This window comes from Phoenix dactylifera, chromosome 12 (assembly GCF_051530095.1).
Source record: "Phoenix dactylifera cultivar Ajwa chromosome 12, Ajwa_hap1_PhDact_Kaust_v1.1, whole genome shotgun sequence".
Lineage (NCBI taxonomy): Eukaryota > Viridiplantae > Streptophyta > Magnoliopsida > Arecales > Arecaceae > Phoenix > Phoenix dactylifera.
This window is the reverse complement of record NC_143201.1, coordinates 23,802,167-23,829,417: the sequence shown is the minus strand read 5'-3', so window position 1 is coordinate 23,829,417 and position 27,251 is coordinate 23,802,167. Positions and strand designations below refer to the sequence as shown.

Here is a 27,251-nt window from a genome sequence, read left to right as displayed (position 1 = left end):
ATGATAAATTAAAATTAATCTAAGTTTTTCTTCTGTTAACAATTTAACTTCTATTCTTTTATTCTTGCATATTAACAGTTTCAGCAGATGTGTTGCTAATGTCCCAATAACTGCACATTTTCTAGGCTGCAAGTTGCTGAAGTTTTTCTTGTGTCATCGAGTCATGATAAATTCTACTGTTTCATTCTTGAACATTTTTTTTCCTTTTTTTCCCAGTTGGTGTGTATGTTGTTTGTTTGAATGCTGAATTTCATCTCATGCCTAATACACTGAACATGATAGTTTATTGTTGAAGCCGCAACTCAACATGCCCCAGCCCTAGCCAATATGCTAGTTCTCTGTATACGTTTATCTTAACTTGTTTAAAACTGTTAGAGTTAGGAACATGGCTTTGGGACTTGGTTGTAGAAAATAATTGGAAACTGCATGAATTTATCGATGAGATACTTTGTTAGGTTCAAGACTCTTCAAGTAGATTTTTTAGTATATCTGACCCGGTTTAAATATATGATTTTGGGGATGTTACCTTTTTGTCTCTCTATATGTCACTAACATTTATGTATTTCTTACAGGTTGCAAGGCTTTTATTAGACACATCTGGTTTTCAGTTTTATCCTACACTATTTGTTTTAGTTATAGATATAATGGATATGCTTGGTGATTTGGTGTGGGAGCGCATTAAGAGGAAGGCTGAATATGCTGATGATGGGACATTGATATATTCTTTGCCTGGTATACTGCATCTCTTTCTATTAATTAAACTGTTATGGCATCATTCTTATTATCTTTGTTTTATTTTTTAATAATTTGTGGTTATGCTCTGCTTGATGTGGACACCAAATCATATCCTTTTCTTTGCAAGTAATGTGGATAAAAATATATGTATGGCTGTGCAAGTATTCTACTTACAATGTCGACGTGTTGCCGTAGCGCGCGTACTCTTTTCAAGCGTCGTTACGTAAGAGGCAGAATTCTGCTTCCAATTTTGTACAACAATCCGACCAAGAAAAAGACCCCTTTTGCCGGATTATTACCAATGTAATCATAAAAAGCGAATTTTTCGGGAATTTTAGACCAAGATTCCGATAAACTCAGATTTTTATCATTTAATTTTGTGCAAGTTAAGATGTATGTATTCATGCATGATTTAGTTGGTGACTGGTTCAGTTGTTGATAAGAGTTCTATTCGAATTCAGAATTTCGACATTGACTGGACTGCTGTATGGCCTCAGAGTTGTTTATATTATTTTTATTTTTTAAGAAACTAACTCAACAGATACTGGCATTCAATGTAATTATTTTTTGAAAGCAAGCAAATATGGCAAGGTTTTGACACTGTGATGTTCCTGCTGTTTTTGCTTAAAAGTTTATACTTTGTAGTGCTAGAAATTTTACTAAATTCTGAGTCTGCATTGTTCTCACACTTTGACAGGATGAATTTCGCTGCATCCCTTCAGTTTAAGCCATACATCATTTAGTTGTATTTTTAATATCTGTTGTATCGACTATCATTTTGCTTCTTTAGTTCTGCTAGGTGAAACCTGCTTGCAACTTCAGAAGATAAAGAGCTTCATCTCATCTATTTGGGGTGAATTTTATTCTACTTCAATTTTCTGTCTGAGGTCTAGCCATTAAAACAAAAAGTCTTGACAGTATTGGGTGCAATCCTGGGGCTAATCTATAGCCTATTGCAGATGTTAAACAGCTTCCTCTATGTATTCTAGCCCTATTCTTCCAGTTTATCATACATCATCATAGGTATTGATGTTGTTATTCTTATCTCATGCATCTGTGCTCTCGTATACAACTTTGATATTCGCATGCATATTGACGATGTTATCTATTCAGTGTTCAATAGTTTAATGAATTCCTTCATCAGTCAATGATATTTGACAATCATGTCACTTTAGAGACATTTCTTACTCTATTCCTGATGGATTTGTCCTATTCGAGATCTTATCTATCATCATACTTCGTAGATGGGACCATAACAGTGAAGAAGTTGCTTCTGAAAAATGTTTTGTAGTTCAATTGCATGTTGGAAATTCCTCACCAAGTTTAATAGAGATCCTATTGTAAGTGGCTGGTGTAGATAGCATGCATGAAAAAGATGGAAATTTTGTGAGCAGGTAATTAAGTGATTAATCTGCAGCTTTGCAGCTATTATGTTACGGTTTTCCATATGAATGGATTGCTTGAAATGCTGAAGAGAACTAAATGTAGGCGACTGTCTTTGTTTATTTTTTTCTGTTTCACTTATATTTCTTTATTACTTTCAAGTGTCGGTTGCAAGATTAGTGTTTTTAGTTCAAAGAAAAGGGGAACAAATCAAACAGTTATATATTTTGATACTTTTGGATGCATATGCATAGTGAAGTGATTGTTGCTTTCCAATATTGCTGTTTTCGAATGTGAATCCGATCAAATGATGGATGTTTTAAAGAGGGTATTCATGAGGGCTGTTGTAACACCATCTTTGTGAGTTACTGACGTAAGCAACTGACTTGCTGCCTCAGCCATTAGGCGGGTTGACCAGAGGATTGCTAGCCTCAAAATGATTTTGGTGCATACGTTCTACAAGCCCTCCTATCCCATATTAGTTTCATTCTTATCATAACTATGGATAGAAGATCAAAAGGCCCAGAACTTTTAGTATTATTCCCCGTAAATGCTATTTTTAAATGTCTACCTGAAACTCTATCTATAACTACCTTTTTGGAGAAGTTACAATCAAAAGGCTCAAGAATGATTGAAGTCGGCTTGGTTCATTTAACACAGTATGATACTCATTGTCAGTGTTACTTCCCTCTGATTCTTCTTGATGTTGCGTGCAGAGAAATTTCAATCTGCTGATATATGTTCTGAAGCAAAAGAGACCTGTTATAACTGGTTCTGTAAAATTGGATCAATTCGTGAGCTTCTTCCTCGCATGTGAATATCTTTACTCCACCTATTGTACTAAATTATTTTGTTCTGCATGGAACTCTTTTTAACTCTTCTAAATGCTGTTCCATTCTTAACATTCTTCTTACTTCTTGACTACTTTCATACTGGTTTAGTTTCATCGACCTTATTGTAGGTTTAAGCCTAGAATTATGGCTACCATTAACAGTAAATTTTATTCGTAAAGTATTTTTAGCAAGGAAGGCCGAATTGGACCGAACCGTCCAGTTCGGCCTGTACTGAGCTGACCCAGTGGAAACAGAGTCGGTTCACCTATTGGAGTCGGTTTTGGCCTAAAAGTGGCTAGAAAAGGCCCAAACCGGACCAAACTAGCCGAAACCGTTTGGAACCGTTCGAACTCGGTGCGAATCGTCTGGTTTGCACGGAGTCGACCCGATTCTGAACTAAGCCCCCTCCCCTCCTTTGTTTGCTGATTAAAACATGTTGGAAAGGCCTGGGAAGACCTCCTAATATCGTTTCTAAGCTCTTCGGCTGTTCCCCTTCCCGTCATTGCGAAAATCATACCGATTCGGCATGATTGAAGGAAGATCCAAGCCGAAATAAGGTGTGCTTCTTCTTTCTTATCGCATTCCCTCATTTTTTTCTTAAAAAACAGCTCGAAATTTGCAAAATAAGGAGAGATCTTGCCAAAATTTTCGATTGGGACTTTATTTTATTATATGTTGTAGATCTATGGGTGATGTACACAATGACATAAAATTTTTTATTTTTTGGATTATATATAATTTTTAAAAATTAAAAATATATTTTCATTTAAAAAATAAAAAATATATAAATACTGTAAAATCATAAGCGTGTATTGAGGGTTATGCAAGCTACTCTCTAGCAAAATTTGGTATTCATTTATTTGAGTTTTGATGCAATCATGCGCACAGTGGTCTAAGCTTAATTTAGAAAAAAAAGAAATAAGTAGCCTTTGATGCATGCTCATAGGACTAGAAAAATATATATAACATTCATTATTGGATTCTACATGAATCCGAGGTTAAATTAATTTTTTAAAATATCTATGTTAAAAAATTATTTATAATTTTAAAAAATAAAAAAATATATAATTATTACCAAAATTTATAAAAAAATTAGTAGTACGTATTACATAATTCAGAAGAAATTTTTGAAGCAAAAAACATATTTTTCTAAAAAATATATTTTTAAGTTTTGGTGCTGACATGAGAGCATCGAACTATTCTTGCAGGCTTATCAAGTACGTCAATTTATTAATTATTTAAAAATAACAAAATTTTATTATGATTAAAAATATTTTTTTATTTTAGAAAATACATCTGATTTATCTAATGCATAATACTAATTTTTCATATTTTTCATCTATATATTTTTAATAATTTTTAAATTTAAAAATATGTTTGAATATCATAAATTTATAAAAATATGTTTTCTACTTCAGAAATTACTTCTGAATTATGTAATACGTACTACTAATTTTTCATAATTTTTGGTATTATTTATATATTTTTAATTATTTTTTAAATTTAAAAATATTTTTGAAATAAAAATATTTTAAAAAATTAATATGAGCTCATTTCCATATAGAGCTCTATCATAGATGCTGCTTATATTTTTTAGGCTCGCGGCTATGCGTTGAAGGCTATTTATTTCTCAATTTTTTTAAAATTTAGGCCTAGACTACTATGCTCATAATCACATCAAAACTTGAATAAATAGATACCAAATTTAGTTGGAGAGTATGTTGCATGCCTTTGAATAAGCTTGTGATTTTACAGTATTTTTTGAATTTTATTTTATTTGTTATTTTTTAATCCACAAATATATTTTTTTAATTTTAAAAATTATATATAATTAAAAATTAAAAAAAGTTGTGGGATTGTGTAGATCACATATAGATCTACAACATATCATGAAATCATGCCAAAATAAAATTTTTTAGCATGATCTTTCCTTATTTTGCAAATTTTGAGGCATTTTTCGGCTTTGAAAAAAAGGAGAAAATGAGGCAGGGGAGAGAAAGTATACCGTATTTTGGGTTGGATACTCCTTGAATCGTCGCATTTTTTACCACAGGGGGGTTGAAAGGAGAATTTAACGAAGGCCCGAGAGGTTCTCAAGCCTTCCCAAGATCCCATTGTATAAAAAGAGGAGAGGGGGAGAACCGGTTCGGAACCGGGCTGAACCAGCTGGTTCAGGATTGATTTGGACCAATTCTGACCGGTTTGGGTTCGGTTTTGGTTTCGAACTCCACAAGCGAACTGACCCGGTCATCGGGTCGGCTCAATATGGGCCGAACTGGGTGACACCCAGTTTGGCAGTCCATGATGAAAATTGTTTGCATACTTTCATTGTCAGATAATAATTCTATTACCTATACTGTCTTATGTCATGCTTTAGAAGTTTCAGTTTCACATATTCTTCAACTTAAATTATTTGGTGCAAAAATATCTGATACCATCAGTAGGGTGATATGAGCTCCTTGTGATAAAATATTAACATATTGTTGTGTAATAATCATTTTTTCGAATCTTCTAGGGCAAAATGAAGAAGTAGAAGTGTAGAACTCTGACCTTCTCTGGCTGACCTTTGGTAATGTTAGTGAAAATGGCTCTTAAAGAGGGATATAAATGAGAAAGAAAGGTGGAATAGATAAGTGAGATCAGATTTTTATCCTTCATAGATGTAAACTTCTTTTGATTGCTTTCTAGTGGATTTTGAGATGTATTTTGGACATTTTGACGTTGTTTGTCCGTTCGAAATAGATCTGTAGTCCTAAAATAAATATAACTATGGTTTGCCTTGTGCTTGCAACTAGCTAACTTATCTTAAAACATGTCTACTGCACTGTCCAAAGAAGTCTAGCAAACTAATGCTAACTAGCATTATCTTAGTTTAAATACTAAGATAAATAGACCCTTGGGAAATTTAGGCAGACATCTAGGAAGCCATATAATTAGTCAAAAATAATGAGATATGCTATAAGTAGTCTGCAAGCAAAAAATAGTAAACAACATTGAGCAAACTGAGCACTAAATTGTGAGAAACCGTGCGGGTGTGTGTTTGGTCCCACATAGGTTATTCGCCGGCGAGATCTTAGGTATATAAGAAATCCAAATAATACCTTCAGGCTAGCCTTTTTAAGGTGATGTCCTAGGTTGTTACAAATAGTATCAGAGTAGACCCGGCTCATGGCCCATGTGGACTAGGAGACACTAGAGGTGCAAATGGGTCGGGTCGGACCGGGTCCTGAGTGACCCTGACCCGACCTAGTTTCTTGTTCGGGTCCTAATTTTGGACCCATACCCGATCCAATAAAAAATCGGGTCGGGTCGGGTCTACAGCAGACCCAACGGGTCATTCGGGTCGGGTCGGGTCCATGTATAACCCAGTTTCAACCCAAAAAATTTGGGTTCGATTCGGGTCCGCTCGTTTGGTCTGGTGCATCACTCAATCCATTAAAGCTTATTCAACTAAAATCAGCCATATCCTTTGCCTCAATCCTTTTCCTTGCCACCCTCTCCAAAGCTTGGTCCGATCGCCGCCACCTCCCACCGGGGCACTATTCCTCTTTGTCATCGGCCACTTGCACCTCTTTTGCCCCCCGTCCACCAAACCCTCTACCGCCTTACCACCCTCCATGGCCCCCTCTGCAGCCTCCGCCTCGGCTCCACCCTCTGCATCATCACCTCCTCTCCAAACGTTGCTCACGAGGTCTTCAAGACCCATGGCACCGCCATCTACAACCACCCTCAGACCGCCGCCGCCCACCACTTCGCCTACGATGCCGCCGGCTTCGCCTTTGCCCCCTACGGTCCCTACTGGCACTTTGTCAAGCGCCTCTGCATGTCCGAGCTCCTCGGCCCCCAGACCGTCGACCTCTTCGCCCCCCGGACCGTCGACCTCCTTGGCCCCTGTACCTGTCAACCTCTCCGCCTCGTCCGCCGTGTCGAGCTCCTCGACCTCCTGCGCTCCGTTCTTGACAAGTCGGTACGTCGTGAGCCAGCAGGAGGATAGCGGCCAGCACGATGTCGTTGGGGCCGAAGGGGAGACCGAGGCTCGGGAGTTGGTGAAGCGGATGGCCGGAAGGAGACTGACGTCTATTCTATCGCTTCTCTCTCCCACTCCCCTCCCCCTAATCATTTCATTTCTTTGTTCCATAGCTGTAGCGGAAAAATAGTGGGAAGTGACATCTTGTCAGCCTCTTCCTCAAAAAGTTCAAAAAAGAAAAGCGTCTTGTCATTAGCTTCTCTAACCAGGCAATCTTGGAAATTTATTAGCACATGCCACAGCTACAACATGAGCTGTAGGCCGAGGCTGTAGAGGAAAAAGAGTGGGAAGCGACATCTTGTCAGCCTCTGCCTCTCCCTCAAAAAGTTCAAAAAAAAAAAACTTCTTGTCATTAGCTTCTCTAGCCGGGCAATCTTGAAAATTTATTAGGACATCCCATAGCTACAACATGAGCCGTAGCTCATGATCAGATCTAGCTTACAAAGTCAAAATGCACATTTATTATGTTACGTGTGCAGAAACTAGCGCAGAGTGAAGAGCGGTTTCTTAGAACCAATTTATTTTTTATTTATAGTAATACTTTAATACTTTATATATGGTTCGCTCGGGTCAGGTTGGGTCGGAATTCAGTAAATCCAGACCTGATCCAAAAATAGAACTGGTTTAATTTTAGGACCCGACTCAGCCCTACGGATCCTCCAAAATGGGTTGGATCGGGTCTAAATGGATCGGGTTGAGTCGGGTCGGCTCACGGGTCAACCCGATCTATTTGCATCCTTAGGGGACACTGCAGCATGGGCTCATTGAGGTTGACCACGGGCTGATCGTGGTGCTTGTGATTAGATTTGAATGGATTTGAACGCTTAGCCTGACAAGGATATCATGGGCTTAAATGGGGGGAGTATGTGAGGACCGTATAGATGTATATTTAGTTCCACATTGGTTATTCGCCGGAGAGATCTTAGGTACTTATACAGGACTAAGAAACCAAAAAAATGTTATTTGGCTAGCCATTTTGGGTGAGGTCCTGAGTTGTTGCATAAACGCTTTATCTGGTTTTGTATGGGTTTGTACCATAATATATTGGGCTGAAATGCTGCAACCCGAGCATATATCATGCGATACCATTTTATGCTAGTGGTACTTGTGATGCATTTCCTGTACTGTGCTGATTGTTTATCACACTATACCATTCAATGTTGTACAGTATCACCTAGTATTTTCTGAATGTGTGAGTTAGGTGGTCCATTTTCATTTGGTCATTAATAGAAGGGTCAATAAGCCCTTTTCATGGAAATTGTTGGCATAAGCTACATGGAAGCAAGTTGACTAACCAATTTTGGTGGGAAGAAGGGTGTGAATGATGAAAGCTTATTTGTATCCTTGGAAAAAATGGCGGAAGGAGAAAGAAATATGAATAATAGATAGAAAGTGACGGATTGATGCATGTAAATGAAAACCACATGGTTAGTCATTGCTGGATTAAACAGTCGAAGTCTGATCTCTATAAGAATTCTTCAGTGTAAAACTCCAATTTGCTGTGTCTGTTTTACAGAATCACATAACATGCCTCATAGAGGGGAAATAAATGTGTGAGAGAGAAAGAGATACCCCAATTTTTGGTCAGATCAAATCTGATAATAGCAAGTTGTGGATAAATAAGATATCAGTTTTCTGATTTTGTCCTCGTGTCATCTGATGCTAGAATTTCCATTTTAAGGTGCAGAACCTGATGATCTAATGGGACAAATAATGAAAGGCTGAGAAATACAAATAAGTTACTGATTGGACTTAGGCTTTTTTGTGAAAGAGAAAAAAAATATGAAAGGAAAGTGAGTGTTAAGATAAATAATTTGAAATGCTGAGAAGTCAACAGAGAGTCTTTGTTGATCCTAGTTCATTCCATGTAAACAAAGCCTTTGTGAAGGAAACAACAGAAATAGGATCTTGCAAGAAGATAATGGGAAGAGGATTGGGTTATCATCCTTGATGAAGTATGGGTTATCATCCCCTCTTTCCTCACTTATCCACGAGACGAAGCATCATGTTGATTATATGAAATATGACAGGTATAATCATGCTGTCATATGGTCATCACATTCCAAGATTTCGGTAATATAAGATATTTCAGTAACTCTTGTTGTAATCTAAGTTATATTGACCCCTTAATCACTGATTAATGACTGGATTATGTGGCAATCAGATGGTGCATTTTATTGGTTCACCTTGTAAACTGTTATCCAACTGTCACAATTTATAAGTTGAGTTCCAGACACTTAGAAAGAAAATAAGCTAATTTTGGACATCACTGTGTTTTAGATACATTTAGACACTGAAGATATTTGTTTTTGATTATTGAAATGCTTGGATATTTTATAATTTCAATCATGCACTTAGTGCAATTCCGAAATGTATTGGTCATGTAGCCCTCCTGTTAACTTTCTGCTTTATATTTTCAAGTCCAGAGGATGTTAGTTTTGTAATCAGGACCATTATACCTGGTTCCCCAAGATTTTACTTAGATACTAATATGACACAGGTATAATATGATGCCATTAGGATTTCTCTCTTGCTTCTGAGTCTAAATTTATGCAAACTTTGTCATATATAAGTGCTTTATCATATTTGTAACCTTTGTATTATTGAAAGGACTTATAGCGCGCTTATAATTTAAATTGTGTCCCAGATACTTGGAACTTGCCATTTTACGCTGCTGGTGCTTCCTGGAAGACAATTTTTTGTTAAATCTTCAGCGCTTGGCTATGATGATGAGAGGGGTGGCAGATCCACTTGCATCTGCCTATTGTCATCTTTATATGGCCCACTGTGCAAGAACACTGCATCCAATAGACACAGGTAAGATAAAAAGCATATTCATGAATACTATGTGGCAGTTGAATGCAATGAAATATTAAGCCGCTACATTTTTGTTCCCAAATGCATAATACATTGAGATATGAATTTATATTGCTATACCTCGGTCAATGCACATAAAGAAATCATCATGCTTCTCTGGTACTTAATCATTGAGCCATGAGCCTAGTAGAAATTCTGATTTTTTGTCTATGTCCAAACTGTCTATTGCTTGCTTTTGTATGACTAGAATGACATCCAAGTGTTATCACCTCACACTCAACAGTTTGTTTGGATGGAAATCACTTCGCTGGAACTTGTGGTGTAATTATATGAAGGAAATTAAACCTCAAGGAGAAAGCTGCTGGTCTTGAAAGATCATATTGGTTCCCACCAAGTCTTTATCGAGGCACTGTGAATGGTAGTCAAGATGTCCTATCACTTTTGTCTGTGTTAAACATGACAATATAGTTTTATGCATTTTTGAACTAGAGAAATTGCAAACATATCTGAAGGACAAGAGTCTTCACTAAAAGCAACAAGAGATTTCTTTGGATTCAAGCAAACATAAGACAACCTTCCATATTCTTATAGGAAGATCCGACATCCCTGAAGTATTTTTTGTCCATGGATTTTTCTCTTCAACAAATGATGCTTTTCTTCCCTCTCCCCCCTTTAATCTAATTTAGGTGGACAACCAACACATGTTGAGGTAGCTCTTTGACCGCCGGTGCGCCTACGACGCATGTCCTGACCGTGCAGGTTGCAGGTCTCGGCTGCACGGGTTGCGGGTTCCAACCGCACGGGTCTTGGAACCCAATATGAGTTTGGTCTCGTTAGAAAAGTTTGATGTTAGTTTGATTTTTGTGAATTTTCTTTTTAAAAACTTTTGATGTTATTAGAAAAGTTAGTAGTTAGGATTTTTCAAGTTAGAATAGGATTTGGAATCCCAGTTGGAAGGTTGAAGAAAAGAGTCTCCTTGTACTAGTTCTCAATACCCTATTAGGGCTCTCTCTTGTAATCATACTAGAGATACTTGAGATATTGGTTAGTGGAGATTCTATTGTGAGAATTATTATTCCCCTGTTTTCTTTGTGTCCTCTCTCTTCTCCCTTGTGGTGGATTCCTAGGGTTTGTGAGTGAGCAGATGAGAGCTGTACTCTTGGAGTGGCGAGCCAAGATGGTGTTTCGGCCTTGGAAGAGAGTGATCCACATCTGCTCTTCTTCCAACTACTGTCCGCTTGTGTCATATGTGCCTAAACCTCACGACAATTGGTTGCATCGATATATCTTTCTTCCTAGTTTTTCTGCCCAAGTTCAGCATCTCCCTAGCGTTAGTTGGTATTAGAGTGCAGTTCCAATATGCCGCCCCACTATTGCGACGTCGAAGAGCATGTTGAAAGCGAGCAAAATTTGCGAGATATGGAATTAGATGAATTGTGCTGCCAGCTTGAACAACTTCGATAAGGAAATCAGCAGCTTCATCAACAGCAAGAGCAATGTGAATGCTGACATTGCCATGATTCCAATCACTACTCTGATAGAGAGCCCTTTGATGATGAAAGCAAGTGTCCCAATAAAGAAGTGGAAGATTTCAATCCATTAAACAACAAAGAAACATCTCCATCGAGCAAAGAAGATACTCGGCACCAACGTGAACGAAGACTACATTGCAACCATCATGACTTCGGTATCAAAATAGACATCTTTGACTTTCAAGGACACTTGCAATTTGGCGAGTTCGTTGATTGGCTCCACACAGTTGAACGAGTCTTCAAGCTTAATAAAGTTCCCGACGATCGATGTGTGAAGCTAGTTGCCATCAAGCTTAAGAAGTACATATCAGTTTGGTGGAACAATTTGGAACGACGATGTGAGCATGAAGTAGTAGGCAGCAGGATCCGAATGTGGAACAAGATGCATCGTGAACTTAAACATAAGTTCTTACCTGAAGATTATCACCAGAATAAATTTCTTAAGCTCCACAATCTTAGGCAGTGCGACATGATCGTACAAGAGTATACCATGGAATTCGTGCAACTTCTCATGACGTGCGATATTAGGAGCTCGAAGGGCAAGCTATAGCACGATGTCTTGGAGGATTGAAGCCAAAAATTGAGTAGTAAGTCGTGCAACTCCAACCCTATTGGATGCTAAACGACGTGATATGATTGGCAACAGAAATCGAGAAGCAACAACTAATAACAAGTAATTTGCGCTCCAAGGTATAGAGATGAATTGTCGAATTGGAGGAGTTTTATGTCAAAGATATCGGCATCCTTCAAACCCAGCACTTTCCAACCATCTTAAAAGAGGGACAAGGACATCCTCAACAACCCCATTCGTTCCAGCACCGTCATCTCCAACCATCACAAGTGTTTCAAGTGCCAAGGGTTGATTGCCCAAATAGAAAGCTCGTCTCTTTGGTGAAAGAAGAATCATGCGCAAAAGAGAAGGAAGAGACTAGCCAGTAAGTGGGACGAGGAAGGCCCGAGCGAGGAAGAGCTAAGTGCATGCCGATCAAGGTGAAGCCTTGATGGTCCGCCGCAGCCTGAATACGACCGTGGTAGTTGATGAAGAATATAGGTTATGCCACAATATCTTCCATACTAAGTGCATTTCATAAGGCAAGATATGCAACGTCATCATAGACGGAGCTAGTTGTGAGAACGTCATTACAATGCCGATGGTTGATAAGCTGAAATTGCCTACCGAAGATCACTTTAGTCCCTAAAAGTTGCAGTGGCTAGGGAAGGCAATGAAGTAAAAGTAACAAAGTATTGTTTGGTCCAATTCTCCATTGAAAAATGATATCAAGATGAGACATGATGCAATGTTATTCCTATGGATACCCGTCATATATTGTTAGGGAATCCATGGCAGTTTGATCACAAAGCTATTTATGACGGCTTCAAGAATACTTATACCTTTGATAAGGATGGCATGAAGATCATCCTAGTACCCTTGAAGATGGATCCCATCCGATTGCCTCGTATGCGCCTAGGACGAGGAGTCCAAAAGAATTTGCTGATGTTGTACCTAATGAGATCCCAGCCGGACTTCCTCCATGCGTGATATCCAACAATGCATTGACCTTGTACCTGATGTTGTCATCCTCAACAAACTTGCTTATCATATGAGTCCCAAGGAGCAGGAAGAACTTCAGTATCAAGTGAAAGAGCTCATGGAGAAAGGGCTAGTCCAGGAAAGCATTAGTTCGTGCCCCGTGCCAGCATTGCTAGTACCTAAGGATGGATCATGGCGCATGTGCATCGATAATCAAGTTGTTAACAATATTACAATCAATTACCGATTTCCCATCCCTCAATTTGATGATTTGTTCGATCAACTGCATGGCTCAGTTATTTTCTCCAAGATTGATCTCCGAAGTGGCGATCATCGGATTTGACTATGCCCAGGTGATGAGTAGAAAACTATCTTTAAGACCTAAGACAACATGTACAAGTAGACGGTCATGCTTTTGCTCTCTCCAACGCTCAAAGCACTTTCATGCATCTCATGAATCAAGTCTTCAAGCCATTCATTGAGAGATTTGTCTACAGCAAGGTGAAGGAAGAGCACTTGACACATTTTCGACAGGTGTTTCAAGCCTTAAGAGAGCAAAAGTTGTTCGCTAACTTGAAGTGTCAATTTCTCATAGACAAGTTGGTATTCCTCGGATTTGTTATGTCAAGCCAAGGTATTAAAGCAGATCCTAGCAAAGTTGACACTATCACCAGCTGGCCCACGCCCAAGATGTTGCATGAGGTGAGAAGTTTTTGTGGCGGAGCTTCTTTTTATCAACGATATATCATCAAGAATTTCAGTTCTATTGTTGTGCATGAAGGGAGATCAATTTCGATGGACTGACAAAGCACAGTGGAGCTTTGAAAAATTGAAGAAGAGGATTACTAAAATACTAGTATTAGCACTTCCAAACTTTGATCTAGTCTTCAAAGTTGATTGTGATGCTTCTAGTGTCACTATTGGTGCCATCCTTAGTCAAGAAAGCGGTCCGATTGCTTTCTTTATTGACTAGTTGAATGACACCAAGCTCAAGTACTCAACATATGCCAAACTTTAAAGAGGCATTTTCTAATCTAGGGTAAAATGATCCATAAGAAATGGTCACATTGCTCAAATGGAAAAGCTAATAAATTAAGAAAACCATAGGATACAAAATAATGTCTATCACAAAGTTAAAACTTAAAAGGAATAGAATTTAGAATAAAAGTGGGGTTAGTTGCAAAAGACTGCACTTAACTCTTTAATTTGATTGACTAGAGATATTTATACCTGTGGGCAAGCTGAATTCATTTCGAATCCCATTCTTTGTCGCTGCAAATTATTTGGAAGCTGCATCAGCTAGATGTGAAAAATGCATTGTTTAATCTCAGATTCTCAGTGCTTTGTGAGAGGTAAAAGAAGACTAATACAATTCATACAGTTCACAGAGAGATCACAGTTACACTTCCAGATGTAGCACATCTTCTTCGATTGTGAGTAAAAGGGAAAGCAATGGCTAGTAATTCACTTCTTGATGTTTGAAGAATATCTTAATAGAAAGTATATAAAATCAGTGAAAGTTGCCTTTGACCTAAATCGTGCACTGAAAATTTGAGACAAAGGCCTCATGAGTATCTTACCAATCCCTATCATCATTTTGGACTTGATAACATGTCAGTTAATGAAGAATCTCAGACAATGTCAACATGTTATGCCGTTATGGGCAAAATGGTCTTGGTGACTACTACTAGACTGGACATATGTTGTTAGGGTCTTGAGTCTGGGCATGATTTCTCCTAAAAGACCTTGCTAGGAGGCTATTATCAAACCTTTTGCTCTCTCTGTAGTGATCAGTGTGCTTCTTATGCCATCTTAACGCATATATCATTTTGGGATAGATTTTGCTGGTTTACTTATTACTGAAAAATGGGATTTGCTTTAGGCTTATGAATTGCTCTTTTGGGAAATCTAGTCACCTATAGGGGCACAAAGAAAAGAAAAAAAATGTGGGAATTGTTGCAGTGGGGTGCAATCAGCCTTGCTAATTGTAAGCTGTCTTGATTTTACAAACTTCTATAAGAAAATTTTTTGAGGTGATTGATGCTCCTTCATAATTAGGTTATTTCATATATTGTATTAGGTGTAATGTTTCTTGAGCATGTGAAACACATTAGAAAGTTTCATGATTTTGTCTGAGAAGAAATGCTCAGAAGCCCTCCTCATATTATCCACATCATGGAGATATTCAGTGCAGGGTTTGGACCACATCATTAGAAAATGTACCTTGAGTATAGAATAAATCAAATCTAGCCACCAAGTTCAAGAGGTGTTTTAGATTGCGTAACATTACTTGATCTGGTGTGTCCTTTTAATCAGGCAGTGCAGCAGAAATAGATCTAAAGTATTTAGATTAATGATAGATGGTGTATCATAACTTTGCACATGATTACCATAACTTGTGCCTGATACCATATTTTCATACGTACAAGTTCAATTAGCTCTAGAAGTTGTTAAGAGTTTTAATATTGCATGTATGTCTTGGCAAGAAAGGGTTTCAAGTTTCAACCATCTTACAGATAACCCTGTAACAAATGCAGTGAGTGCATTTGATTGTTACCACATTAAAGAATATTTGTTTTATATAAATGTCTCCTTTTTGTTCTATATGCAAAACTATCCGATGATACTTGATGAATTTGTTGAATTCTTGAGACAGGTTGCTTCTTTCACTTGAATACTTTGTACAAGCAGAAAAGTGAAATCGGTTTTCCTTACATAACATACCATTTAAAAAAGTGAACAACTCTGGTTACCAAATTGTTTTTTGTTAATTGAACGTATCTAAATAGGCCATTTTCTAGGTACCACAATATGCAAATAACATTGTAAATGAATGATACAACAGATATATGTGCATCTCATCTTCGTGATGCTTGAAATGGTTAGAATCTTTCATAAATATAAGTCTCATCTCGATACATGCATATTTATGTACTTAACGCAAAAATTGTTCTGGAGACCACATTGAAGTGTTCATTTAACTTTTTAGATTTTCTGATTGAAAATTGTATATTTTCTCTATCTTGTGGCTTTTCAATTTTGTAATGGATAGCATTAACCTACACACTTTTTTACATATTCTTTTGATCACTTGCTTATAACATTCTTCTCGACAGGATATTTGATCATGTCCCTTAGTAATATCGGAATTCTACTGCAACGTATTATTGTGGATAAAGAAACATTTAACAGCCATTATTACAAGAATAAGAAAATGCTAATAAGCTTAATGGAACCTGCAATTGAGTGGATCATGAAGTGCATCTTTATGGATGGTTATCAGGTTAGCATTGGAAAATTGTTTGAATTATTTTCGGTTGTGACTATTGTAATTATTTAACTCAATGATCTGTATACCAAATGAACTTGATCAAAGTCTATATTATTAAGTTTACTGTGCCAACTTTTTATTTGTAATTGCTCTCTTTCATTGAGATGTTAATTTGTTCTCTGGCACTGACAATTGCTAATATCTTTGAGAGTTTGGTTTTCAAGTTGCTCTATTGTTCTTTTCTGGGATCTTGAATATCTTCACCCGTGTACTCAACTTTTGTGCATTAGCTCTAGAAATGGTATCAGAGAAAAAAATGTGCTTGTTCATGTTTGTGGTGAATTCAATGAAATTCCTGTCAATAAATAACCATCACTTAATGGTGAAACTATATTTGATAATATTTCCAGTGAACCCAATGATGCTTAAATGTAATTTCATCAGAAATGTTTGGCACTGTATTGGTCTGAGGAGTCTTTGAATTTACAATATATGAGTTGAATGTGGTTTTTAAAATATTTGATATAAAGAAAACCATGGTCTCCTTCAAAGTGCGGTGAACGTATTTATAGTGTTCGACTATATGGTTTGTATGCCATTGTTCTACTGTTCAATGTAAAGAAGGCCGAACTGGACCGAACCACCCGGTTCACACCGAGTCGACCCGGTTTTGAAACGGTCCCCTCCCCTTTCCTTTGTTTGCTGATTAAAAGATGTTGGAAAGGCTTGAGAAGGCCTTTCCAACATCACTTTTAAGCTCTCCGGCTTTTTTCTTCTCACGGCGAAAATCACACTGGTTCAGCACGATTGAAGGAAGATATAAGCCTAAATAAGGTGTGCTTCTTCTCCCTTATTCTATTTCCTCAATTTTTGGAGGCTTGAAAAAATAGTTCAAAATTTGCAAAATAAGAGAAGATCATGCGAAATTTTTTATTTGGTTTTGATTTTATTATATGTTGTAGATATATGCATGATCTACACGATGATATAAAAATTTTTAATTTTCAGATTATATATAATATCTAAAAATTAAAAATACATTTGCATATTAAAAAATAGAATATTTATATAATATATTTTTAAAAAAATATAAAATTAGAAGTGTATTTAGAAGCTTGCAAGCCACTCTCTAGTAAAAATTTAATATCAATTTATTCAAGTTTTGATGCGATCATGCTCTTAGTGGCTTAGACCTAAATTTTAAAAAAATTGAAAAATAAGTAGCTTTTGATGTATGTCCGAGGGTCTAGAAAAATATATGTAATATTCATTGTTGGGTTCTACATGGATTTGAGCTGAAATTATTTTTTTAAATATTAATATTTAAAAATTATTTTTAAATTTAAAAAATAAAAATATATAAATAATATCAAAAATTATAAACATTAGTAGTACGGATTACATAATTCAGAAGTAATTTCTGAAGTAAAAAACATATTTTTTTTGAATTTATGATATTTTAAACATATTTTTAAATTTAAAAATTATTAAAAATATATAAATAAAAATTATAAAAATTTAATATTATGTATTAGATAAATTATATATATATTTTCTGACGTAAAAAAATTATCTTCATCATAACACAATTTTGTTATTTTTAAATAATTGATAAAATGACGTAGTTGATAAACCTGCAAGAATAATGGAGCTATCAAGAAAAAAGGAGCTATAGCGTGACATTGGTTGGGATCATAGGCAAATGCTCTCAGGTCGGCACCATTGGAAGTGCAATAGTACAATACAGAGTTCAAGAGAGGAGGGGTAACCAGATTGAAACAATACTTGGCTGGTGGTTATTCCAACGTATTTATATACCAAAAATATCCACAGGAGATTCAACAGTTAATAAAGAAGTACGTCGCTGATTTCAGAGCAGCGAAGGAGAGGGTTTTCAAGAAAGCGGAGGTGGACTGTCGAGCGGCAGAGCCACATTTTTATCACTTCAGAAAGTCAGAGGAAGCGTCCGCTCCAAATGACGAGGAGGCACAAATTCAAGCTACCATGCAGGTGAGTATGAATGATCAATGGCTGCAGGATGAGGTGGCCCGGCATAGAGCTCGATTTGGGCCCTCATACTACGAGTCGGGCTCCGGTTCTACGAGCAACAGGATAAATCTAAAGTTCGGAAGGACCTCAGTCAGGAAGGCGTCAGTAGAGGCGGTGGCTGTATTGCATCTATGTTGGAGGCTTTGGTAGCAAAAAGAAGTCATGCAGAGAGATTCCACCAGGAGTAGCAATCCATGCTATATGCCTTTCCCAAAAGAGATTCGAAACAGCAGAAAGTTGACACGATGCTGATTTAGATCCATATCTTTTGCCCAACTACGTTGCACTTGATAGCCTTCTTGAGAAGAAAGTAATTCTATGTCAGATGTTTCTCAATTCCAAGTAAAAAAAAAAGTAGATATGCGAGGTCCGACACTAATGAAAGTATTATCGAGGATTTGGTGACATAGCACACATTTTGGCAGCGGACCACTATGATGGTGAAGGCTATCAGATCATTGTATGAAGTGCTTCGGACCGTGGACAACGAGAGGTACCCCTAGATGAGCTTCTATCACATGAGGGAAAGGAAAAAGATTCAAATCATGGAGGTAGATCCGACGTATGCTCAGGAGTACATCGATATTATTGAGCGGCGATGAGACTACCAGATGAGTAGGGACTTGCATCTAGTAGGTAAACAAGAATATTGAAAGTTAGATTACTCATGTGCTTGTATGATTTTACTAAGATAATAACAAACTTTATCTGCAATATACTACCTGAATTCTCGATTTCAGTACACCATAGATGGAATCGATATGGATGACGAACTTCTGGCCACTCTGCATAATGTGATTTACAAGATGGAGCCTGATCCAAAAGTTGCGGTTCTATATCTAGAAGGGGTAAGTTAACTTAAGTAACATGCGTAAGTTAACTGCTATATTCAATTATTAACATATTACAATACGATTTTTTTTACAGGCCAAAATATTTAGAGAGGGCATCGACAGCTTTGGAGTCTTGGCATTTGTCGTAAGTAAAAAAAATATGAATCTAGGTATATTACACATCAGGAGGATATTTACCTAGCGTTAAATGGTTACTAATATAGTGCTATCTTATATATAAATTTTTTCAATATTTTTGCAGCTGAATGGTGGATTCATTTTGGTTTGTCTGCAAAAAAATCTTAAGCGGTTAAATATCCAGTTTCTCTTCTAGTCGGTCTTTTCGAGTGGTTGTGAGCACAATTGGTCCACCTTCATCCTTATCCACAGCAAGCAGAGAAACTGTTTGACACAAGCGCTTCAACGATCTTGTATATGTTCACTACAATCTGAGGTCCAGGCTGAAGTGCATGCAAGAGAAAGTGGAGCTAAAGACAGATCCGATCACTATTGCTTTTGTTGATGATAAGGATGATCATATAATCGGATGACTTGTGGGCCAGTAGGAGCTGGAGCTTGATGAGGAAGGATCGCCTCCATGACTGGCCAGTTTTGTAGCCAGTGAGGCTAGGGTCAATGCAGGGCAATGGGCAGAGAGCAATATTTCACGCATACTTCTAGCTGATCAGCCACAACCACAGGAAAGAGCCGGTCCCACATGACTTCTTGTTCGAGACATCCTTTCAGAGATATAATTGAAGACGCTTAGATGAGGCCACTACGCTATCCAGTCAACTTGATCAGAAGGGCGACATATATCCTCCTAACATAGCCAGGCAGAGAAGGCACAAAGGGTAGTGGCACGAAGAGTAAGAAGACAGTTGTCCAGCATACCAAAAAAACAAAAGGCACCTGCAGCTCTAATGGAGTGTCGAAGAGAAGTTAGTTCACTCAGATTCATAGACCAAAAGTAGCAGTTCTGGGGTCATGGATCTGCTGGTCAGAGAGAGAGTGGACGATATGAGACCGCCGTTTATGAGACACAGCCGCAGGGTGGTATTCGATTCACCGGCAAGTTTCAGTTTACGTATGCTACACAGGATAGGGATCACGATACACAATCTGGTGGAGCTCGCGAGGATCTGATTGCATGTAGAAAACGAGCTTCTCGAGGTCATTCAAGACACGATGCAACTGTAAATGACTTCGCACATGGAGTAGGATCCATAGACATATTAGGTTCCGAGTCGTATACTGAATCCTATTATCCGCAGCTACAGGCAGCCTATGACCCATACGGATACAGATGTGGATATGATGTGTCTGAGGCATCTTCCAGTGGGTAGTACCCTACGCAGCCCGAAGCATCTTATAGGTCGAATTTTGCTATCGGCTTATTCGGATGGGCTCCTTCACAACCGTTTTATCCGCCAGAGGACACCTCAAAGCCAGAGCTTCAGCAAGAGATCCGAGAGTGCTTATAACCCGGAGCGCGTTCCTTATGGGATGAACATACAAGACTACAATGCCGTTTGGTTAGAGGGGTTGGCTGATGTGCCTCCTAACTATGCTAATGATTTGGATATCTATGAGAGACACCGCCATTCGATGAGACTTTAGATATCAGTATGTCGGTTGTACTTTAATTATATATAATTGATTGTATTATTTTATATTTTTACCTCACTAGATGTTACTTCTTATAGCATGCGACATCTCACTAATCATTTTATGATTTGTATCATTTTAAAACAATAAGATGCATCATTTAGGTTAAACACGAATCATAAAAATATAAAAAAAAAATCATCAAAAAAATATTTAAAAAATATCAAATTAGACTTAAAATCATTGAAAAAGTTCAAAAAGATTAATTACCGATTAAATCAACTTGAAAAACTTCAAAAAAAAATGGGCTGGAACCGGCACGCCCAAGTGTACCGTGTGTCGGTATGGTACCGGTTTGGTACCGTACCGATCCGTCTGCATACCGGTATGGATCGTGGTATAGGTTCGGCAGACCTTGGTTCCATGGTATGCTGTACCGGTCGGTACTGGACGTACCATATCTGTACCGATGGGTACTGGTATCGGTACGCTTGGCGTACCGTGTACCGTACCGTACCAACACTCGGTACGCCTATACTAATGTGGCACCGGTACGGAGTTTGGTACCGGTACGGCGAACCTTGCTTAGTTCCATGTAATGTTCATACACGATCCTTCTTCCTGGTATGTATGCATCTATTCTGTTTTGATCTCATTTCCAAATGTTTCTACTGTAAGTTGATATAAAATTGACATTGTTTCTGTTGTATTTAATATAGAAATCTGGTAATCTCATTTCGGAGTTTGGAATTGGGGGGAATCTATTACAATCAACCTGGAATATCCCATGTATTTCAGTTATTTTGCATTGTCTGCTCAAACAACTTCCAGCTGAGGTGGTCAGCAACAATGCTTTGGAGATTGCAGAGCTTTTTGAGAAAACTATAGATATCTCACTTGATCAGGTACATCTTCTATGAGGACTATACTGCCATACATGACAGATCATGCAATTCCCAATTTGCATTCTGCTGCTCTTTTGTATTTATTCTTGACTGTCAGTGTGCAGCATTTCAATTACAGGCTGCTAGGAAATAAATTATGGGAGAGTCATCCCCCTGTCCCTTCTGCTGGACCTGTATTGGACAAAGTTATTCAGGTATTTTGGATATCCTAATTAAGGACATTTTTTCTGTTTTTCGGTTACATATCCTCTTCTGTATGGGGAGATTATTCTAGCAATTATTGATTGTTATATTTAATAGTTAATGATTCACAACACAACTTTTTATTTTTTCTAATTTTTCTTTATGTACATTTTTTCAACAGATTCTTCATTGTAGTGTAAGTTATTTATAATTAAGTAATGAACCTTCATGATGAAGTATGATCACAATGTATGTTGCTTAGGAAATAGAATTTGGAGATCCAGTCACGAATATTCTGCTGTGCTGGTATCCATTCTGGAAAGCAGATAGTTTCCTAAGCTAAGCAATATTTTGTAGTACTTTTAGTCAAAGTTTTTGTTTTTGATATGTACTTTTGCCAATTTATTGTTAGCAAGAGAAACACTGGTTTAGAATTCAATTTCCTTTTTCGACTGACTGCATTATGGAGCTTTTCATAATATTAGAAAACATGCAGATTATGATATTATTTCATGCAGGACTTGAATTGATGGTACGTTCTACTCTTTTGATCCCACTATATATAAATTCCATATTCAACAAGTTCTAGCTGTCTTTATAGTCTGGTGTTGTTAAGTTCAATGAAACAGTAACACATTGGCATAAGAGGAGAGGCATTCAGACTGTTAAATGTGGAGAAGCTTAAGCTTCACAGTCTGAGGTGTAAGATGTTTTTTTTGTTTTGTTTTTGCATTTGTGAAATAAATGATAATAAACTAAGAAACATCATGTCAAAAAGCAAGATAATAAGATATGATTGCTTCATGTGACAACATGTTGTGAAGGTTTAACTGTCAAGTGTTTCTTGTATAGTTAAAGTGTACAGAGATTTATTTATTTATTATACCATAACTAAGCTTGGCATTTGGTTACACATGAAGACATCATTCAGTGGTAAATAGAAGAATATCCCTTCCCCCTACAAAATGATCAAATTCTGATAATTTGCCTCGGAAAGAGAGTCATAGGATGAGGTACAAGTTGCTTTCCTTACACGAGCTTCTTTATGTGATGCAATGCGATACTAAATATAGCCTCTCTCATGAGCCTCAACATGTCTATTGAGAGCTTTGCCTTGAAGCTTGTGATGAGGTGAGCCTTCGAGCTGGACACTGCTTTTAAACATCCTATTTTTTCTGCCTTTCCTTACCAGTTCTAGAAGTTCATCATTGTTCGGGTAGATAATTGCTGATATCTTTGTTACTGGCTTACTGCTACTGGAAAATTCTCCGAGTATCACTAAAGTTTCTACTAGTTCAAATTCCAAACATTAATCCATGACACTAAGGTGTCTTGGCATTTAGTTTCCACCAATTTATGCGCTGCTTACAATTATAACATTATCGCACTTCTGACAGAGTTTGAGGCATACCAGAAGGTAAAGTTTATTGATATTTTATTATTTTATGTTACTGATGAACAGATTCTAGTGATTGAACAACTAACCTGATAATGTGTTTGGAAATTGATTACCAAACTTGTATTTGTATTTGCTGTTAGATATGGATGCATGCTTGATTTATTTGCATCTTTTTGAGATTGATATGATGAATATATATATATATATATATTATGAGATGATGATCAGGCTACATCAAAGTAACCTTTTTTCCTTTTTTAGTTATGTAAATGTTTGTTTAATCTTATTTAATCATTTCCCATTGTCTCTGCTATGTATTTGCTTAATGCTTATCACTAAATGCAGGTGATTTCTCAATACAATAACCTTAACGAGTACTTGATAGTAGCAGATGCTTATTTAGACATCATCCTTCAATCTTCAATGGTAGTCTTGAAACTTTCACTTTTCGTCCTGTCACAATGTTTTTATCTGCCTTTTCTTTTGGTTATTGGTTTCTTTGTTGTATTTAGTTCAGCTTTTATTTTCTTCTGGTTTGTGGCTTTTCCTTCTTTAAAGGTCTACTGCTCAACGAGTCTTTTCATATGAGTGGCCTTGTTGATTATTATCTTTCATTTGGGGTATTGATTAAGACTTGGGCAAAGTTTTCCCATCATGGGCAAGGTCTTGCCTGATAAAGTTTATTCACAAACTGGGCCAATTTTTATTAGGCTAGAAGTTATTCTGAGAATAACTGACTGTAAAATTTTGGTTCAATGAACTATGCTCTATAATGGAACATGCTTTTTAAGTGTAATAAATGCAAGCATCGCAATTTATTCTAGCTTTGGTATGATTAACAAATTAACAGGTCATAGCATTGTCTCTTGTTTGTATTCTTAACCTGGTGGATCTCTATTCTTGTCTAAACATTGGAGAAGTATGTAAGCTGATTGCATATTATTCTGGATAGGATTTACTTTTAGATCACAACCATCGAGCCTTGTCCCACCTTTTTGGGTTTCACATAGACATAGGATGACTTTTTCCTATGTACATCTAGCAACCTGGAAAACTTTCAGGGTAGAGCGGAACTTGTAAAGCCAGTGGGTGTTGGGCGGCAGGTAGGGTGTCTTCAGACAGTTTGTGATGGGCTGGTCAAGCGTATCACCGCATTGTGTGGGCAGGGGCAAGGCATGTGTTGTGTGTCAGGTTAAGATATGGTATGACGACTAGAGTGCGACAGTTAAGAGAGGAGTTCCACTAGCGGGTGTGGACCAGGCTTTTGATGACAGTCTCAGGTTAGAAGTCAGCACCATGTGGTGGTCACACATTTGCTTGCATCCTGTAGGGGTTTCCTGCTGCAGTGTTGTCTGCTGCATGAGGAATGACGGGAGACATCAATTGGGTAATTTCATGAGCATGAAATATGTATCATTTCATTAGAGATTCAGTCCTTGATCTCTTTGTCAGCTTAGGCAGTAGTTTATTTATAATTTAATTGAGTGCATTTATCTATCATATTATATATAAAGGTAAAGTTATTTCTTATAATCAGGTTATTGGGCTTGAATCTGTGATACTTAGTCATCTTTAACTATATGAACTCTTCCCTAAACTTACCCGGTAATGTATGGATTGTTGGCCTAAACTTGGATTGATTTCGGAATTGGTTTTGGGCTATCAGTCCCTACTGTAAGCCCTAAGAAACAAATCTCACATCGCCATCTTTTAGTCAAATGTATTGATTTTAGGATAAAAACTTCACTAAGGATGGAAATTTGGAATCTCAAAGAGTTAGAAGTTAGAATGCATTTAATGATTCCTTGGAGAGTCCTTTATCCTAGAATATGATAAAATATTCAGTAAATTGAATTGTTCATGTGATGGACAAAGTCATCCTGTATGGATGGGATATGACATGTTGTTTTGTGGTTATATTGAATCATGGTGTGCTGAACCGGCCTGTACCGGCCGGTTTAGGTCGTACCGGACTGGTCTGGTCCCTAACCGGTCCGGTTTGGCTGTGGAAAACGGTTTCGGCTCCTTCGGAGCCAGAATTGAGCGGTAAATCCACGGTACTGGTGCAAACCAGACCGGTTTGCATAGTACAAGCTCGGTTTGCACCGGGGCAGCGCACCCGCAGGGGGCGTGCGGTGGGAACCGTGCCCGCGCGGGGCCTTTAAAGCCACTCTGTGGCATCTAATGCGGGCGCGTGCGCACCCGCGGACTCTTTTTTTTCCCCTTCCGCGCCTCTCTATTCGCAGGTTTGGTACCGATTTAAACCAGTCCGGTAAGCGACCGATACGCCTATCGGTTCCGGTATGGCGTACCTTGTATTGAATGATTATATTCTTATAAACCAGCTTGGTCAACAAATTATCCTCATAATCACATCTCATACTTTGTTCTTGCATGTCAAGCTACCTTGCGGAGGAAATGCATGTCCATGACATTTGCTAGTTTTGGTCCCTTGTGGTGGATATGTAGTGTAGCATTTATTTTCATGTAAGCTGAGGTTAGTATATAGATTCCATTTGTGGTGGATCATAAGAGTATGAGGATTAAGCTGTTGTTATAGGTGTGCAAGTTTAAGCTACTTTTTGACTTTTTGTCTTTCCTATTGATTTTTTTAAAAAAAATATTTTCAGGACTACTATCTATCTGTCCTTTTCGATGGCATTTTGAAGCGAGCAAAAATCAAAAGAGCTGATGAAAATGAATTGGAGAGTCTGCAGTCTATTCTTGTTAAACTTGTCGATCACTTTGATGCATTGGAAGATGCTTTTGCTTTGGTAATTTACTTTCTGAAATATATTCTTGTAAAATATCTTTCTTTTAGTTTGAAACAGTTATACTTCTGATAAATGGCCATGTAAATGTCTATTGGTTCTCTATTGAGAACATCTTGATGCAGTTTATTAAAATGGCATATCAACATGGTGCTATGGATTGGATTTGGTTTGCCATTCATTCCATTTTCAATCTCGTGTTGAGAGTGAGTGTTCAGGCTGGATGCATGATGGCTTCTGACTCAAAACCCTTATAATAATGCTTATACTTAGTAAAAAGAAAAATTACATGAATCCAAATAAGATTTACTTTCTAAACTTAAGTAATTGCAGAAGATATTGTGTGATGGAATGTGATAATAAGCGTAATCATTGATGACCTTGCATATTTTTTAATTACACAAGGAATGCTGGAACAATGTTTCACAAAACTACTTTCCACATCAAGCATTATTAAAAATGTTCTAATCCATTTGTGAAAGAAGACTGCTATTACTCATAAGGATTGCTTTCACAGTTCCTCCTTGATCTATGGGATGTCTATAGGTTTCAAAATTTGGAAGGCATATTATGATTATCTTGAAGTAAACGATCTTATGTGAGTGATAGGAACATGGGGATCGGATCTAGATATGATGATTCCTTTGGGACAAGATTTATGGAATCTGCTTCGATAGTGTTATTGTCAATGGTCATGTCAAGATGAATAATAATTCAGGATGTTAAGGTCAGTGATCCTCAATTAGGTTCTTATTGTCGGGGCAAGGGCTCATGTTTATGCTACATGATTCTCAGGATCTTCATGAACTTCAAAATACTAATCAAATGTAGATGGACATATTAGTTTCCAATCAAGGAGCTGTTTCTTTTGGTTGAACTAAGGTAGCTGAAGATGAAGTACTATGAATCCAGGTGGCTGAAGGTGAAGAGGTGTTAGGAATCTACTTCTTCATGGTGAAGTTCTACACTCCCGCTTGGCTTAAAATAGTTGAAGTGATAGCTTTCACCTCTTTCCTACATGAACAAAAGAACTCGGCAAAGGGCAATGGGGAACCATAAATTGGTATAGTTTTCAATTGGACATGGATTTCTGTGTTTCATTAATTCTTTGAATGGAGAAATTGCCTAAATCCAGAGCTTATTCAAATATCATATTTAAATATTTCCGGCAAATGGTTGCATCCAGATGAACAATACACGCCATGTAATCCTTCTGAATCAATATTAGGGTCACGAGAGTTGTGGCAGGGACTGTTGATTATGGTACACAATTCTCGGAATTTTCTTGAACTCAAAATACCTATCAAGTGTAGATGGGCATATTGATTTCTTATCAAGAAACTAGCTTCTTTGGTTGGACCTAAGGTAGCTGAA

General features: G+C 37.4%; 1 protein-coding gene across 10 annotated transcripts in view; it reads left to right on the top strand.

Moving 5' to 3' along the window:
* The window catches only part of LOC103700360 (uncharacterized), a 50,971-nt gene that overhangs the window by 5,371 nt on the left and 18,349 nt on the right, over positions 1 to 27,251 (top strand). For 8 of the 10 annotated variants that reach the window (XR_015972311.2, XR_015972312.2, XM_008782335.6 and 5 more), the window contains 8 exons: positions 573 to 732; positions 2,835 to 2,931; positions 9,626 to 9,795; positions 15,975 to 16,141; positions 21,339 to 21,524; positions 21,629 to 21,718; positions 23,452 to 23,532; positions 25,737 to 25,880. Coding sequence is in view for 8 of the 10 variants with exons in the window: in XM_008782335.6 (XP_008780557.3) it covers positions 573 to 732; positions 2,835 to 2,931; positions 9,626 to 9,795; positions 15,975 to 16,141; positions 21,339 to 21,524; positions 21,629 to 21,718; positions 23,452 to 23,532; positions 25,737 to 25,880 (1,095 nt within the window). In the remaining 2 variants the exon portion in view is untranslated. The remainder of the gene's footprint in view (positions 1 to 572; positions 733 to 2,834; positions 2,932 to 9,625; positions 9,796 to 15,974; positions 16,142 to 21,338; positions 21,525 to 21,628; positions 21,719 to 23,451; positions 23,533 to 25,736; positions 25,881 to 27,251) is intronic. The other 2 variants (XM_088709197.2, XM_088709194.2) reach the window with 1 other exon arrangement.